This window comes from Athene cunicularia (assembly GCF_003259725.1).
Source record: "Athene cunicularia isolate RWA chromosome Z unlocalized genomic scaffold, athCun1 chrZ_part1, whole genome shotgun sequence".
NCBI classification, from domain to species: Eukaryota; Metazoa; Chordata; class Aves; order Strigiformes; family Strigidae; genus Athene; species Athene cunicularia.
In genome coordinates, this window is record NW_020799142.1 from 18,039,803 (window position 1) to 18,056,398 (window position 16,596).

Here is a 16,596-nt window from a genome sequence, read left to right on the forward strand (position 1 = left end):
GGTTTTGTTAGGAGCATTCAACAACACTTTAGACATGGAATTACTACGTGAGCTGCTATGAACATTTTTAATTCCCCCATAAAAAGGTGAGGAAGCTGTACAAATAGAAATACTAATTTGTAAAGCATTCACCACTGCCCGTGAGGAGTTGTACAAAAAGGCTTCTGATGGTTTTGAAATCCTGTCTAGAGAAATTACCCTGAAGAAAACAGTCTTAGGTTTTCTTTTGCTTTTACTTCAGCAGGTCATATTAAAAAAAAAAAAAAAAAAAATGCAGCTCAGTTACATAATTCTGATTATCATATGTACTTAATTGATTCATGGCAAGTTTTTAACATTGTATGTACACACTTTGGATTCAGTGGCACATCAAAGTCAGCTGGCAGAGAAATATTTAGCTTCAAAGAACTAGAATTTAAGAGCATATCTGTGGCTGATAGTGTTGTTTAACCTCAACTGGTATTCCTGGCAATAGCCGTGTGCATAGGTTGCTCCAGACCACAGCATATCACCATGCCTTCCCATCAGCTGAGGCACTTTCATTCCCCTTCCTGTTACGTAAGCAATATTCCATATGGAGTCAATAAATATGAGGTAGAGGTGTTTTAGGAGGAGTGCTTTTGAGCCATAGGTGCATTACAAGAATCCCTCTAGACATGGATGAGATCACTGTTATGAAGCAGCATAAGAGCAATCACATGAGAAATATCTTTTCAGGAGGATATGAAGTGTCTCTGTAGGAAGAATAAAAGTTACGAAAATTCTGCTGACAGTTTTGCACACCAGAGCAGCTGCTCTGGTCAGACAAGAGGTTCTTTTTAACCAGGTTGATTTAAGATGAAGTGGCTACCGATCCATTCCACCCACTCTTATAAATCACTATACTCGGAATAGCACCAGCAGAAAAGCACATGTAGCAGCTCAAGAGACTGTGCAGTTTGCAGTCCAGCACACTAACATAAACTAGAGCGGATTTCAGTTTGCTTTTTAGCATCAGTGGTGATTTAAGCAATGGGTTTCACTCTATGGTTAGTAGGTCAACATTTGTGGGTTCTATTTAATTTGCCAGAACTTCCTTTCTTTTATTTTCTTTTTTCCTTTTTTAGACATGACTTCTTTTACCTCTAATACCATCCTTTTCCTTATTGCAACTGTTGAAAGCTTTTTTTGTTTCTTTTAAAGTCTTCTGTAGCTGTATAAATATTCTCTGAGCCTCTAATTATGGTATTTTTTCTATGCCACCTGCAAGCATTTTACCTTTTTAGCTGCACAGTTAATTTTCTTTAAGTTACTTATTTTATGTAATTTCCCTTTTTAAAACTTAATGCTATGTGATGGACTTTTGGCTTTTTCTCTTCTCCAAAGATACTGAATTTGCTCATGCTTTGGTCACTGTTATAGGCAGTGTTGTCCATGGACTTGGCAATCAACATTGCCTATGTCTTCTGCATCTTCTAAACATTTGTTCCAAAAGGCAGATTTTAATGATGTTTGAAAAGTTAATCTCAAGCATCACAGCTCAATGAAACTTTCACAATGTGAAAATGGGGAACCCCAACCTCCCATTATTTTGTATTTGTTTACAACAGATTCATCCGAGTGGGTTAGAAACCTTTTTGTGTTGGTAAAATTTGAATTTGAATGAAAAATAATACTTTCAATCAGGTTTTCTTCACGTTGAATAACAGAAATGACTCTGTATTCACATAATACAGTATCTAAGTTTTCCTATACGTCTTATGTTCATGTGTGTTGTGAACTGGCTAGATGAGATTCAGTAATAGAACATACAAAAGCTTTCAGCAGGGCCTGATTACTCAGCTTACGTATATCGATTTAGTAACATCAGTTCCATGCTGCTATGCTAATTTACACCAGCTGAGGTTCTGGGCACCAATCCTTTTATTGTGTCTTGACTTTTCTAGCACGTAGGTTAAGCAACATTTGATAACCATATGCTTAGCGTATTGTGCCAGTAGAATAGGACTTAGAAGGTGGAGTGTGGGAAGAGTGGGAAATAATTGCAAATGTGTATAGTTAGATTTTATTGACTTCAGACTGTGGCATAAATACAATGTCAGCTTCTCTATAAAACAAGGCCCCCATGTGGAGTCAAGACATACAGTGAGATCCTGTAAAATACTATTAAAGAAGCCTTAAAATTATGGATTTAATTGATTGTATTTTCATCTAAGGTTATATCTTAAAAATTTAGCAGTCCAAAAGTATGTAAATGCATGTCTAAAGTGTCAGACTTCTAAAGCATGTTTGAGTATTTATATAGGCTTCAGCATCCATGAACAGGCAGAAAAATTTTCACTATTTATGCAAGAGGGGAAGACAAAAGAACTCTTAGGAACTCACCCCTTGTGTGCTAGTGTGATTGAAGGGAGCTGTAAAATAGTTACTGCTGATTATCTGATTATGCAAAGACTACTTATGTAAGTGAGTATTCAGAAAATTTCATCTTCCTTTGGATATTTTAGTGATAGTGTGCATCCTGTTAGGAAATCTGGTAGGGAATGAGTGTGAATAATGGTCGTTGGGCAGAAAGCAACTAGAGAAATGAAAGTGGATGGAGAGCTGAGAGTGTTCCAGTGGAAAACTCAACTGTATAAACTTGTTGGGCATTTGGTTGTGTTGGTTTATTTTCGTGTAGTTGTTTCGTCTCTTGCATGTAAAAAAGTTTTCCTTTTTAAGTCTAAAAAAAGCTTACTTATTTTTTGAACTGAATGACATCTTCTGAGTTAAAGGGGAGAGAAGTTGTAGTAAATTGGAAAATATTTATGTCTGCAAACTGTTCTTCTGGAAGTTTCAAAGTCATAGAGCCCACTTACAGAGCTCCGGGCTTTAGCAAACTCCATTGTGGTGTGAAGTTTAAATGAGGAAATGTAGTAACATACCACAGAGTGTCCCTTGGGTTGTGGAAAATGACTTCTGTGCTACTTCTGGCTTGGTTATGTATTATTTGTAAGCCAATTAGTGTTATTTTTATTATATTTGGATTAGAGACAAGTTATCTAGCAAATCTTTTTTTTCTCTGTAGGTATGAACAGAATGGCTGTAACTTATGTGAATATAAGCAGTTGAGCTTTCATGCCATTATCAGAATTTCCCATTTCAAAAGCCACTGCTTAACCATCACTTTAATTTCATCATTTATCTCAGGCCTATTAACTCTGAAGTGTTCCTTAGGTGTGAAAATTTATGGCTTCATATTGCTGATTTTGTTACATTTTGATTACACATCTAGAAATAGGGAAAAAAAATTAAATCAACATTGGGCATCCAAATAAATAATTTATCTGCAAAATCTGTTTCACAAAATCAGTTGAACTGCTGAAGCAGAAATTCTATCTTGGCATCTGCAGTCACTGAAATACAGTTTAAAAAAGTCATTGTGTTTTTCTTGGCTTGAGGCTACCTTGGTAAGCAATGATGTATTTGCCCACAAACGCACTAAACTCAGAGCTAGTGTGCTTACTGCTATCATTTCCTTATGTATGTGTTTCTAATATTTAATGCTTTTAAACCCAAGTACTCTCCTTACAGTGTAATGAGCTTTTCCTAATAATTTCTTCATATGATACAGCCTTAATTCAAGAGACTATGTAAATAAGACTGCTCACAGACTTCAGTCAGCTCAAGGGGCTGATGGCAATAGTCTTCCAGTAGAGGGGGTGTGATGGACATCCTCTGAGTTGTGGGTCTGAAACATCTCAAATTACTCAGCCATATTTGTCAGTTTAACACCATCAGGCTGCTCTGTCAGCTAGCTGCACTCATACCTTGCTTTGTTGTCCTGCTCTGCAGCTTTTACTTCTTCCACTTGTTTAGCAGACAAGGAGGCTGTTGCTGAAACAGGCAAGAGAGCTTCTCCTGTACAATGACTGGTGCCATTAATATATTAATGGGGGTAAATTCAATTTGGTGTCACTTGAGCTGATGGAGACATTGCAATATGTCCCTTACAGAGATTAGTATCAGGTTCTGATCACATATAACCATGCTAACTTATCAGCTATTAATACAGCTCTGAGTTAGCAATGCTAAAAAGTAGGTGTGCTGTTATTTAAATATTGGTTGTTGAAGTCCCATTTATTTCAACCTGTATGTTTTCTGAAATTTGTTTGAGGAGAAGTGAATGTCAAATACCGCACTTCATTTTCATGTTTGCAGGTTGTTACTGGTATAATTCTGCTTTGCTGGAAATAGATTTTAAAAGGTTTCACCTGTATTTAGCTGGGGAAGAAGAAGTTCCCATCTCAAAACCATCTTTTTTTTTCTTATGTTTTTTACTAAACACTCTGCTCAAAATTCCTTTCTAAAAAATAAGAAACCCTTCCTGACACATTGTCACAGTTGAATTCTGATTTCTGTGACTTGATAAAACTACAGTTGGTTTCTTCTATTAGAATACTAGAGCTGCATAGAGATGTTGCAGCTTGTTTGGGCTTTGGAAGCCTTTCTCTTCTTTTTTTATTCCCCCTGCACATGGAGCATTACACAGTGGGGCTGCAGTTGCCCGTCTAGGGCCTCTACTGCCTACCACAATATGAGTAACTGTTCTTGCATATTTGTGACACAGTCTGTGATTAAAAAAAAAAAAAATTGGCAATAATTACAAGGAACAAGAATGTGCAAACTAAGTCAGGACCAAATATTTCTGTTGGTATGTTGACAATAGCAAGTACTGATGGATATAATTTTGGATGTGAAAACTAAATGTCTATTTTGACAAGTCAAACATGAGTAGACTTTTGGATCAAATAGTGTTGGATCACACTAAAATTTTGATGAAAACAGTAATCTATAGACCAAAATAACCTGCAGACTGCTGTCTTCTCCTAAGAGGCATCAAAAATATGTTTTGATACTGCACTTGCTATTTTGAAAAGTGATTGGAGTATACTACTAAATGAAAATCTTTTCTTTCTCAGTCTTTCTGTGGGCTGTTTTTTTGCCTTGACAGTTGGTGTAATTAGTGTCAGCCATGATTGGTCTTTCCAAGAAACTGCATCTTCCTCAGTTATTTTCTCATGGCTTATAATCACCTTAAAACTTGCAATTCTGTATTACATCATATTCTTATGCCTCTTTGCTGCACGATTGCTGCAGAAGTAAAAATTGAATTAGTTTAATTAAAATTTTTCTTCTTTAAAAGCATTATTAAGTTTTGTTAGTAAACAGCTGAAGTTTGTTGGAACATGTTGGATTTTGAACTAAGATGGTTGTAGAAAACATCATGTCTCACATGTAATACTTATTACTGTCCTAATCACATTAATGCACTAGACTTCTATGTTTAATTTTAGAAAAACTAAATTAGTTTGGACAATTTTTTTATTTAGTTTTCTCAAAGTTGTTAAGAAACCCTCTGCTATAGGTCACCTTTGACTGGAATGTTTAGGATTTGAACATTTTTGACAGTTCATTTGTGTAGTTAGTCTGGTGACAAGTTCTGCATCTTAAGTGTTCACCAATAATGATGAAACAGGCAGCTTTAACATTAAAATACGAACATAACCTAAAATTTCTGTTGGTTTTGTTGTTTCCTGTGCTTTGCTCTTTGCCTTAAAGTCCATATAATTCTTCCCCAGACCTCCCATGCTGTTAAATGTATGGGTAGAATGGTAGCTTCCAAGCAGGTCACTCACCCCTAAAGAAAACACTTTCAGGTCATGTCATATAACCTGTATTATAAGAACAGCTGTGAGTAAGATTCTAAAAATGAGTATCCTGATCTTTTTACATGGGTTTTTTTGATGTTTTGTATTGGGTTTTTAGATCACAGACAGAGAGTTGTCATTATGATATTAATACAATGATCTCTTTTTTTTTTTTTTCCTTAATAGATAAAAAAGTATTTTGAACTTGAGCCACTTGCACGTGGAAAGCGCTGGATTCTTAAACCCTGCTCCTTGGATGATATGGAGGCAGTAAAAGACAGCTTCTCCCTTCTAATAAACTTACTAGAAGAGAGAGACTTCGAACCTTCCAGAATGTGAAATGCAAGAGAGAAGAGTGATTGTCCGGGCATCACTGTACCTGCATGTTCTGCTCACAGCTTAATTATGGTGTGGTATCAAGACAGTGCTGTGATATGTTGTTCATACACAGTTAGTGCAGAATGTCCTTTTGTTAAATATTCTGTGAATCAGGTACACAACTATTTCCGGTAAAGTTGTCTACACTACTGAAATAGGGAGTTCCTCTTTGTTTACCACTATTTCTGCACAGTGCATGTTGCTTTCTTGCATTGCAATCATCCTTAATAGGAAATTTTACACGCACAAAAATAACATAGTCTGTAAAGGAGGAATTCTACCTGCTAGTTTGTTTTTTAAAAAATAACTAATGTCTTAAGGACTTGTGAGACTAATTTGTATTAGCTTGTTTACTGACCCCTCAGTATGGAAAGCACAGCCACTAATAACCTTAATGGGGATACCTTAAAGGCAAGTAGTTTCATGTTAATGGAAGGGTTAGTCCTGAAGTTTTACTAAGTGAAAACACAGTTGACAAGTTAGTTGATTCTTCTTCTAAAGTCATAGCATAACTTTGTCAAAGGCAGAACAGTTATTTTGCTTGAAGTTTCCTGAAAGGTAAATTAACAAACAGATGTGTGCTGATAACAGTATTTGGGAAAAATAAGTGACATAAACAGGTGGTCTAAATATTTTTAGAAAATATACAAAAGTTGGATAAAGCAATAATTTTCTTTTAAAGTAGTTTTCCATAACAGAAGCGAAGTAAATATCTGTTAATTCAGCTGTGGAGTCTTTATTACTAGTTAGAAGTGTGACTGATTTTAAATAAGGATTGCTTCCTTTATCACTCAATCATAGAGTACTACTGTTATCATAACATTGCCAAGGCATCTATACCATAATTAAGGGCCTTCCAGTGTTTGTACTATAAGCTTCTCTTTTAAGGGGATTATAATGTTCTTTCAAACTTTCTCTGGGCCAAATGTTACTTAGAAGACAAAAAAGCATTCATTGGAAACAACATTTGCAATGCATTTGGAAAAATCCCATTTGGTTCCCGTAACACAGTGCATATTTCCTCTTTCCAAGTTTTCCCCATTGTAGGTTTGCAGTTTTTTGGCTGCCTTCTGTTGATTTTTTAAAATCTCATAATCTGATTTTGTCCATTAAATAAACATGCCAGGTCTCTGGTTCACCATTAAGTCAGTCACAAGAGGGTATGTGCAAATCCGTCACTGGACTAGTGCACACCTTGAATGTTGTGCCTTGTGCATTCAGCTACCCTCATGCATGAGTGTCTGCAAACACAAACTGTAGTGATGTGTCAGTGGTTTTTCATTGATTGTGCTTGTGTTTTGGAACTTGTTACTCCTTTTTTCAGGGCTTTAAGCAACATATCTTTCCACTCTGAGCATTTTTTTTTTTTTTTTTTAGTTTGAAGTTTATTGTAGTTTCTCACTAGTTTATTTGGGAATAAGAAAATAGCAAGGACAGCTTTTAAAGGCTTATAAAAGCCATTTCTCTCTTACTTGCAGTTATACTCTTTGTTAAACAAAATTATTTCTAATAGGTTTTTTGTTTAGGTTTCAGTTTCCTCAGATTTCTTGCATTACTCTGTCAGAATTATTTCTGCTGAAATGCATGGCCTGATGATCACTGTTTTAACTTGCTTCCTATTACCAGAAAGAAGCTGCAAAATCTGATAATCTCCTTGTTTAATTTTGTGATAGAATAGGCTGAAAGCCTGAAGGGAATCTCTTCTTGCTTTGTATTTCACCTCATTCCTGCCAGGTCAATTGCCTAACTCCTAATACTCTTGGCAATACTCAAGAACTGGAATTGTTAATTTTAAAACACAGAGTGGAGCCCTATGTTGGTTTGGTTCTCCGCACAGTTGAGATGGAACCCAACTGCTAGTCGGTCTCTCTCATGTAGGTTAAGGAGGCTCCTTTCCCTGCATTTAAAGAGGAACTGGATCTAATTTACAGTTCTGAACTCGTCTTTTAGCTGATGTGAGCTTAGAGGCTACAGAGTCCCCAGATTTCCACAAGGTCCCCAGATTTCTGTCCTGTTTAGGGACAATGACAAATAAGTGGAGGGGAGGAGTGAGATAATTACTTCCCAGAGAAGGCAGGCAGCTTGGGGAAGCAAAAAGAGGGATTCATAGTTTTTACTGTTTTTCATTGAGCGTTAGTCAGAAGATGAGAGATATAATTTTTTAACTGTTTTTTCCCCTTCTTTCCCATATTAAAGTTGTGGACCAAAAGCTACAGCACATGAAAGTAAGCCCAACTATATTACATTCTCAAAACCATACTTATATGTACCATGAGTGAGTTTGGTTCAAAAACTTTTAGAATTTCTATGTTACATTTTGGTCATGATTTCCCAACTATGCACTGTTGGAAGGTGCTACATGACTAACATGCAGAAGTCCAAATAGTCAATGAGAATATGGCTAGACTAGGACATTTTGATGCTTAGTGTTTTTCTTTAGGAAAATGCCAGCTGCACACAGGAGCAGTGATTTTTTTTTTTTAGAATGATTTTAAATATGCTTTTTCTTACTAATACAGTGATCATTCCTCACCACAGGTTGAAACAATACCTCATAACTGCTTAAGGCTAAGACCAATGCTTAACTTTACTTTGAATGTAGTTCTGTGGTTTTGTGTTGTGGATGGACTTAACGGATATGTACCTTTTTAATGTCTATAAACACCTTCACCTTTTTATGGGGGAATTAAAAATGTTCATAGCAGCTCACGTAGTAATTCCATGTCTAAAGTGTTGTTGAATGCTCTGGCTATGGTAGAATTTGTAAGCACCATGCAGTTTTTATTGAGATGACCAATCTCGATTGTTTCTTTCTTTTTTCTTTTTTTTAAGTCTTTTCACATGTGTTCATCATTTAGGTGAAATAAACTTGGACACCAGGCTCTACTTCCCATGCAAGTTCATTAAGGAGTGAACATTGTCTTTTTAAAAAAGATACTGTGCTTTAAGTGTTCTTTAGCCATCTGTTAAATCACTTTGTGTGTGTATGTGTGTGTATGTGTATGTGCCCACATTGGGCTTCTTCTCAGACTTGTGGCTGTCTGCAGTGTCTCAGCCGTCAGAATGAAAACATTATCAATCAGTATCCAACAACAGCTGGTTTTGACAAGCTTCTGTCTGCTGCCTAATGCTTTACAACTTGTCAGTAAGACTTCTTTGTCTACCCGCTCTAAGCTGGTAATCTTACTGCTTCCATGTTGTGTCCTGTACTTGTACTTCTAGCATTTGTATGGAAAAAAGTTAAATCTTAGTGGGTTTTGGTATTCTTTCTTGCTGTATAATGCTCCATGTGTATCTTAGCTTGCCTCTTCAAATGTGCTATACAAAAATCTGTGATGTATTATTTCATTTAACTTCTTGCATTTCATTATATTTATAGAAGTTGCAGATTTTTGTACCATATTAGTTAATACAGTTGCCTTTTTGTAATGGCAATTAATTTATATTACAAAAGTTTGTATCTTTACTGTAGTAGAAAGTATTAGTTAACTGCCATATTATCTTGACTTTATACTAAAAATACCGTGTCTATACACAGAAGTTGACCCATTCAAGTGGACAACTGCTGACATGAGGAACTTGTACTGTTTGTGATTTATACATGATTTCCAATATCAAAAAAGAAAAAAAAAAGAAAAAAAGAGAAAATAAACACTGTGTAGAGTTGAGTTGCTAAGTTTGGATTTCTTGGAGTAGCCAGTTTGGGAGTATGGCATATTACCTTCATTTGGAATCTTCAAGATAAATTATTTACTCATAGATGAAAACAAATATTACTGTTATTATCATTGCTAACTTATACATAGTTACACATTTTCACACATGTATATAAAAAATAGAAACTTCCAAAAATTGTCTGATTTATTTCCACAGCAAGATGTTGTTACTTTGGAAATACATCTGAAATATATTGCAGGTTTTATTCCAAAGACATTGGAATACTCCATACAATTACTCCATAATGTTGAACTGAAGGACATGTTTATATAACTAAAAGTTATTTTAAAATAAAGTGACATGGCAAAGTACATATACCAAAAAGAAACTACAGAAGTTGAGCAAAGGAAAATACTGGGAGAAAAATAAAAGGTTGCTGAGACAACTCCGTGTTATCCTATCAAACATTTGAGTAGAAGAGACTCTCACAATGCAGTTTCTGACAGCTGATGGAAGTAAACCACTGCTGAGCCAGGCTGGATTTGTGGATTCAGCTCAAGAGGTATGCTTTTTTCATTTTACTATTTTTAAATCTGCCTCTTACCAAGACTGGGATGGAAATCAAAGATTTGTAAACTCGGAATATTTTTTTAGTGCTTTTGTTTCATATAAATAGGAACTGAAAATCTGCTAATCATGTGTCATTTGACAGCTCTTGAAAGAATTTTCATTAGCTCATTAGCCCTTTGACCTAATAGTTCAAACAAATAAAAACATCTGTTTGTGTCAGCTGTAGGGTTAGTCATCCAGGGCCTAGGTTAACACAAGGACAAGAAAGAATCCCATATCCTACACGAAAACAAAAACCATACAAAGGTATCTGTATCTGTAGTTGAAAAAGACCCCTGAAATCAAGTAGAGCTCCTGAATTCTGTTAAATGAAGAGACTGAACAGGACCATTACCCTTAATCCTCAGCACTCATGGGTGAACTGCCTAAATTAATTGTGTGGGTTGGACTAAAGATCAGGTCTGATTTAACTAGTTCTGAGACATATATGCTTAATGCTAGCTGCTTATAATGTATTTTAGCTTTTATCAGAGATATATTTACAGAAGCCAAAGTCTGCAGTATATACTGCTTGTTCATTCACCAGATTTCACAGGAAATTGTAAGATGTGGTATTCTGCTGGGTTTTGATGGAATATATTCAGGACAGCCTTGTTTGGGGAGTGTATGTTCATCAAGCAGGTTCAGCACTTCCATTTATGATGTCTTAAATATGCCTTAATTTTTTAATCACTGAAACTGTCTAGAAAAGGTGGATACTCAAATGTGAATATTGGTGCTAGCAGTAGTCTGTGCAGCTCCCATTTATCTGTGACAATAAGGTGGGACAATAAAAGGGCGATTTTAATAATCTGGTTATCAGTTTTACAGTAAACCCAACAAAAATGTTTTGCAAAAGGTCCTGTGCTGGTTTGGGATGCTTTTGGAAAATTAAGAGTTGAGGGTGTGAAGAGGAGGAATGACATAATCCACGTCCAACCATATTACTGTGTTAGGAATAGAGCAACTCATTGCCTGAAAATAGCCTGGGTTTGGTAAAGACCATATTTATAATGAAAAGCTGTTGTATAGTTAATTTTTAAGCACAGAAACATTTTGTCACACATGAAATATCTATACATATATTGAGAAGCTGTCCACATGCTAATAAGACACATGAATTGCACCTATTATGCTTGTGTGCAATATAAAGCCATTCATAATTATTTTTTTGGGGATTCTCAGTATTAGATTGTGCGCTGAACTGACAAAAAATAAAACCAGCAATCACAGCACTTCTTTTTTACCTGTCGCCTTGAAATAGTGAAATGCTGTTGTTCATTTTTATTACTATGCCTTGTAACTATAATTTATTGCAATTCAGTGTGCACTGGAAAGTATTTGCATGTATTAAATAGAACAAGACAAAAATAAATCCTTCTGTGGTTTGGCAACTTCCATGTATGAAGAACTGCCCTCTTTCTAAGGAGACATTTACCACTGAAGTACAAAAGCTTCATATTATAGCTTTGTTATAAATTACTGCTAACTGAAATGCTAAATCATGGAAATCCCAAACAAAAGATCTGGTACTGTTTAGGTACATAGTCCCAAAGATAGTGTGGAGGAGAGACCAAAATCGTGACTTGCCTATGCATGTTGCAAAACCAAACCAAGTTTAATGGCCAATCACACAGCAAAGTATTTGGTATTTTAACAATGTGACAGTCTTGGATTTGGAAGGTTGATAGATTTCACAGGATCAAAAGGGCATTTTGTAAAAATTTTAATTTTATGGTAGGTTACATTTTGGGCCTGTCAACTTTGAAATGGTCCCTTTAAAGAACAATTCCTGCTGTGTGTTAAGGTTGGTAGTCTAAAAATTTATTCTATAGAAATGAATCCATTCTCTGTTCTGTTTGCGCATGCTAAAACAGCATTTTTTGTCGTATGTCACCTTATCTCATTTACTTGAAAGACATATCCATTTTCTGCTAATACTCATCTGCTGTTTTGTAAGCAAAAGCTTCATGTACATCTCATAGTAGACTTTGTGTGCTACCATATCCTCAGAGAAGCTTATACACCCAAATTACAGTAATACTGTGTACCTTTCAAAGACCCCATTTCTGTGGATTTTTAATGCTTATAACACAAGTGTCTATTTTCAAAACTACATCAGAATTATTTTATTATAACATTCCCATGTGTGGTGTCTTTGTAAGACCTAGAGATTCAAGATGTGAATGGGAATGTACCATTTAAAATTAACACTGATAAAATGCAGTATCTGGAAAACTGCTTTCTTTTTTATTTAACAGTGGAATGAACAATGCAATCTCCACATTGCCTCAATATTTATCTTGCTGCAGAGAAGAAATGAGCACACATTGTCAATAATGTAAATTACAACAACTTTAGTCCATCTTTATTTAATTGCTTTGTTTGCCAATGCAATACTGTAATCCTCTCAGCTTTACACATGGGTGTCTGTTAAAGTTGAAAACCTTCCTTCAAATATCTGAAACTAAGGTTAATTTTTTTAAAAAAATAAGCTAATTGCCTATTCTAAAAATACTTTTGTACATGATTTGCAGGAGTGTGACTGATGCAGAAGAGATTACTGTTTACCTTTAAAATATAGAGCATGACCTTTTGGTTACAGTAAATACAGTACTTCAAGTCTGGTAAAGTCATCACATATACTAAAGGTATTGAGACCATTTACCTCACATTCCTCCCTATTAGCTTCCACAATTAACATGATCCACAGCTGAAAAAATAATTCTAGTTGTCAGTGATAAATGGGGTGAAATCGTCAATCACTGAAGTAGACAGTATTATTTTTAAAAGATATTGCAAACAAATGTTTACCCAAAGATAGCAGTAGGTTGCTGAGATTTTGTTCCTTGGGGTCCTCTCATTTCATTCACACAGCAAGCTGATTTCAGTGCTCACTTTCAGACTAGAGAGGGGTTTTTTTTGGTTTTTTTTTTTCCTGTATCAGGAAGAGTACCAAACACTCGAACACCTTAGCAGAATCAGGAACATTTCTGGAAACCCGCTTGAGATCTAAGACAGAAATTTAGCTTTTTGTTTGTTTTCTTGGTATGATGTGCAGACCTGAGGTTTTGGTTCAGGTCTGTCTCCACTGAGAGGTGCCAGTGATACAGAAGTCTACTGTTATGGGCTATATAAATATCTTGTCTAGTTTTAGTGCTTTTGATCTCTGACAAATTTTAATATCAAGGTCAACTATTGTATGGTGGTTTCATATGTAGATATATTGGTGACCTAGACATTAAAGAAAATGCATACAGTGTCTGTAGAGAGGAAATCTTGATTTTTTTCCATTCTCAGTGCTGAGGAGAAATCATCCATAAAAGTGCTTTGGGACAGTGAATCTTATTGTGGTTGCTTGTGAGGGATTCAGCGGGCAGTTTGGCCTTTACGTTTGGGTCAAATCAAATGGAAGAGAAACTGTTTCTTCTTTTAAGTTTGGCTTTTTACACCACCTGGGTACTGGTGATTAGCATGTTCTCAAGCACTTTATCTGTGAGAACCACTTCACATCTAACCTGATTAAGGCCTGAAGGAGATGGCCAGTACTAAACAATGTTTGCAGTTACTGATTTGATCTTTTAATTCCTCCCTGCATGTAAGATTTAGAAAAATCCTCAGTGTTCACACATATTTCTCCTGCATCATGCGAGTGTGCCCTTGGAGTGATTGTTGAGGCAGATCTGGAGTTCCCCTTGCACTCAAAAGGATCAGTTCATTCCCATTTGTCTCCAGATGAAATGCAGTGTTGTGGACCCTGTCCACCAGAGTGTGCATAAAGACCCATTTCTCAGTGTCTTTTGCATTTCCATATTTGCATATTTTGGAGGGGAACTCTGGTTCATGCAATAACTGTTCTTTGATGATGGGTTTATCTTTTAGTAAAGCAGGGGCTATTACAGGAGAACTAGCTCTGAGGTGCTATTACTAATATTACAGGTTATAATGCAAATAGTAACTAGAAAATGTAACTGTTAGTCAATGGGCTTGAGTATAACTAAAAGCCAAGATTAAGTGTGTCCTGGTTCAGCTGACTGATGCTGAAAATGGATTCTCAACTGTTAATCTTGGAATTAAATCAGAAAAAGTTGCCAAGAATAGACATTTTCCAGGTCAGCAAGAGGGATGCAGGTTAGACCAGTGTAATCAGAGATATGGGCCACCATTGCAAATGGCACCGAGACCTCTGTCTCAGTGGAACTCTGTCTCAGGAAACCAGAGATAGCCCTCTGCCTAAACCTGTGATCTGTAGGCCATAAGATATTTAACATGTCACCACAGAACTGAGGGAAGATGCCAGTGTGAGAAGATACTGATAGCAGCTCTACTTCACCAGGCCACACTGACCCACATCTTCCTCCAGAGAGGAATTCAAATGCCCGGCAGCCACTGTCCCAGGAGATCCCACTGCTCACCAGCTGTGTGCCTCTACTATGAGAGCCTTGCCTAACTTGTTATGAACTGCATGGAGATCAAGAGCCACAAGCCAGCCATGCCTGGCTTACTGACATAAGCATTTTTCAAGACGAAAGAAATACCGAGATGGGAAAATCGGTAACGGTGGCATGCCTCCACACCTGTCATGCTGTGTTACAATTTCAGTCTTTGATTGTTGGTCCCATAAAGGTATTGTTTTTTTCATGTTATTAAAGCAATTACAGTTATTATACTAAATTTGTCCTTTCTGAAGGGAGCAAGAACAAATGAGGGAGGATTTGCATACAAATTGAGCCTGGATGTGGGGGGAAGTCACAGCAGGCCCACTCAGCAGACAGATGAGGTGATGAGGAGAAATTATAAAGGAGCAGAGGCCAGAGCCACCCTATTTTGCAGTCCTTTTCTTGGTGACCCTTTGAGGAATGTCTCCCACCTGTCTGGCAGATTCATTTGAATGAGGGTGTTTGTCACACAGTCATCCCAGGCAGATCAAAGCCCTCTCCTCAGTGAGCCAGAGGAGATGTGGAAGGCCTCCCCTCCCCTGGGCAAGGCCTCTCCCAGCCACCACTCAGACCTCTCTACTGCTTCTCTCGGAGGAGTCCCCCAGTGTAATAGCAACACCCTGTGCTTCCATGTGTACCAGCTTGCCTCAGCAGCAGGAGCACCTGCACCTGAACATGGCAGTGTTCCCCCTGGAGCTGCCAAGCCAGGCTCCCAGGCAGCTGCAGCAGGGCTGTGGCAAGTGTCGCATCCCAGAAGAGATGCCAAGTTGCCAGTGCAGATGTTTGTAGTTTAGAGGAGCAAGGCACGGCGGACAGTAGGTTTAAAAGCTAGTTGATATGGTAACAGAGTTGGATTTTGGACATGGGAAACCATTTGCAATGTCCCAGTTCCCACCCCAGTTGGATTTCCTTATACAAGGTTACCCTTGTGTGTCTAAGGACAGAGGGTGTTTCTTGCTCACAAAAATGCTATCAAAAACTTAGGAGATATATTAATTTTTTTCCTGGGACTGATTTTTATGCCCCAATTCCCATGAAGATCAGTGGCATGAAGCAAACACAAGCATGTGGCCATTTCCCAGGACTCAATAAGCTCAGAGCTCACATATTGTAACCTACAGCACTACAATTGCTGGAAAGTCCCTTCTCACCAGCATCCTGAAGCAATACAGCCTTCTGACTTCAAAAGAGAGCATAGGTAAAGGGGGAAAACACAGGTGAGAACAATGAATTCTTAAATTTTAGTCCTGTCTCCAGACCTTGTTTCCTTGATTCTCTGAGCCTATCCATGGATGTGATACTGTTTTGCTGCTGCTTTGAACTGGGTTTTTTGGGGGCATTAACTTCTATGAAGTGTTCAAGTACACCAGAATGTGGGATTTTCTGGTGGCTATGGCTCTCATGCCTTTACTGGCATGTAAAGATATAGCCTATAACCTTAGTGCAGGCCAGCTTCCACCCAGAGATGTAGAGAGAAGTTTCTAAGTAATTCAGGTATTCCACAGCTGCCTCTTTTAAAGAGAAACTGCTGGGTAATATGGAAACTAGAAGTTTTACCGCTTCAAGTAATAAACTTTGGGAAAGTTTATGATCTGGTTTAAATGTTGAAAATTGACCCCTTTGTTAGGTTTGGACTAGTTTCAGCCCAGCAAGCCTGTTAGTGAGTAATTGTATAAAATAATTTTGAGGTATCACTAATATCTGAATAGTGTACCTGCAAAATACATTACTTGCAAATGAACCTTTGCATCATTATGTTGTCCTCACTGACACAGCCCTGGAACATGCTGTTTAAATAAGGAAGGATGCTGTTGTACTTTATTAATAATGTCATTTGATGCTAG

General features: G+C 37.0%; 1 protein-coding gene and 1 long non-coding RNA gene across 2 annotated transcripts in view; one reads left to right on the top strand and one right to left on the bottom strand.

The window, feature by feature from the left end:
• The window catches only part of ARL15 (ADP ribosylation factor like GTPase 15), a 214,513-nt gene extending 205,894 nt beyond the window's left edge, over positions 1-8,619 (top strand). Inside the window, exon 8 of the mRNA XM_026865746.1 lies at positions 5,856-8,619. Within this exon, the coding sequence (XP_026721547.1) occupies positions 5,856-6,008 (153 nt within the window). The 3' untranslated portion in view covers positions 6,009-8,619. The remainder of the gene's footprint in view (positions 1-5,855) is intronic.
• Positions 8,620-8,721: 102 nt separating this feature from the next.
• Positions 8,722-16,086, bottom strand: LOC113489734. The gene is made up of 3 exons (XR_003400094.1): positions 16,075-16,086; positions 14,498-14,503; positions 8,722-8,845 (listed from the first exon to the last, which is right to left on the bottom strand). It is a non-coding gene; the product is annotated as an uncharacterized LOC113489734 (long non-coding RNA).
• Between the last annotated feature and the right edge of the window lie 510 nt (positions 16,087-16,596).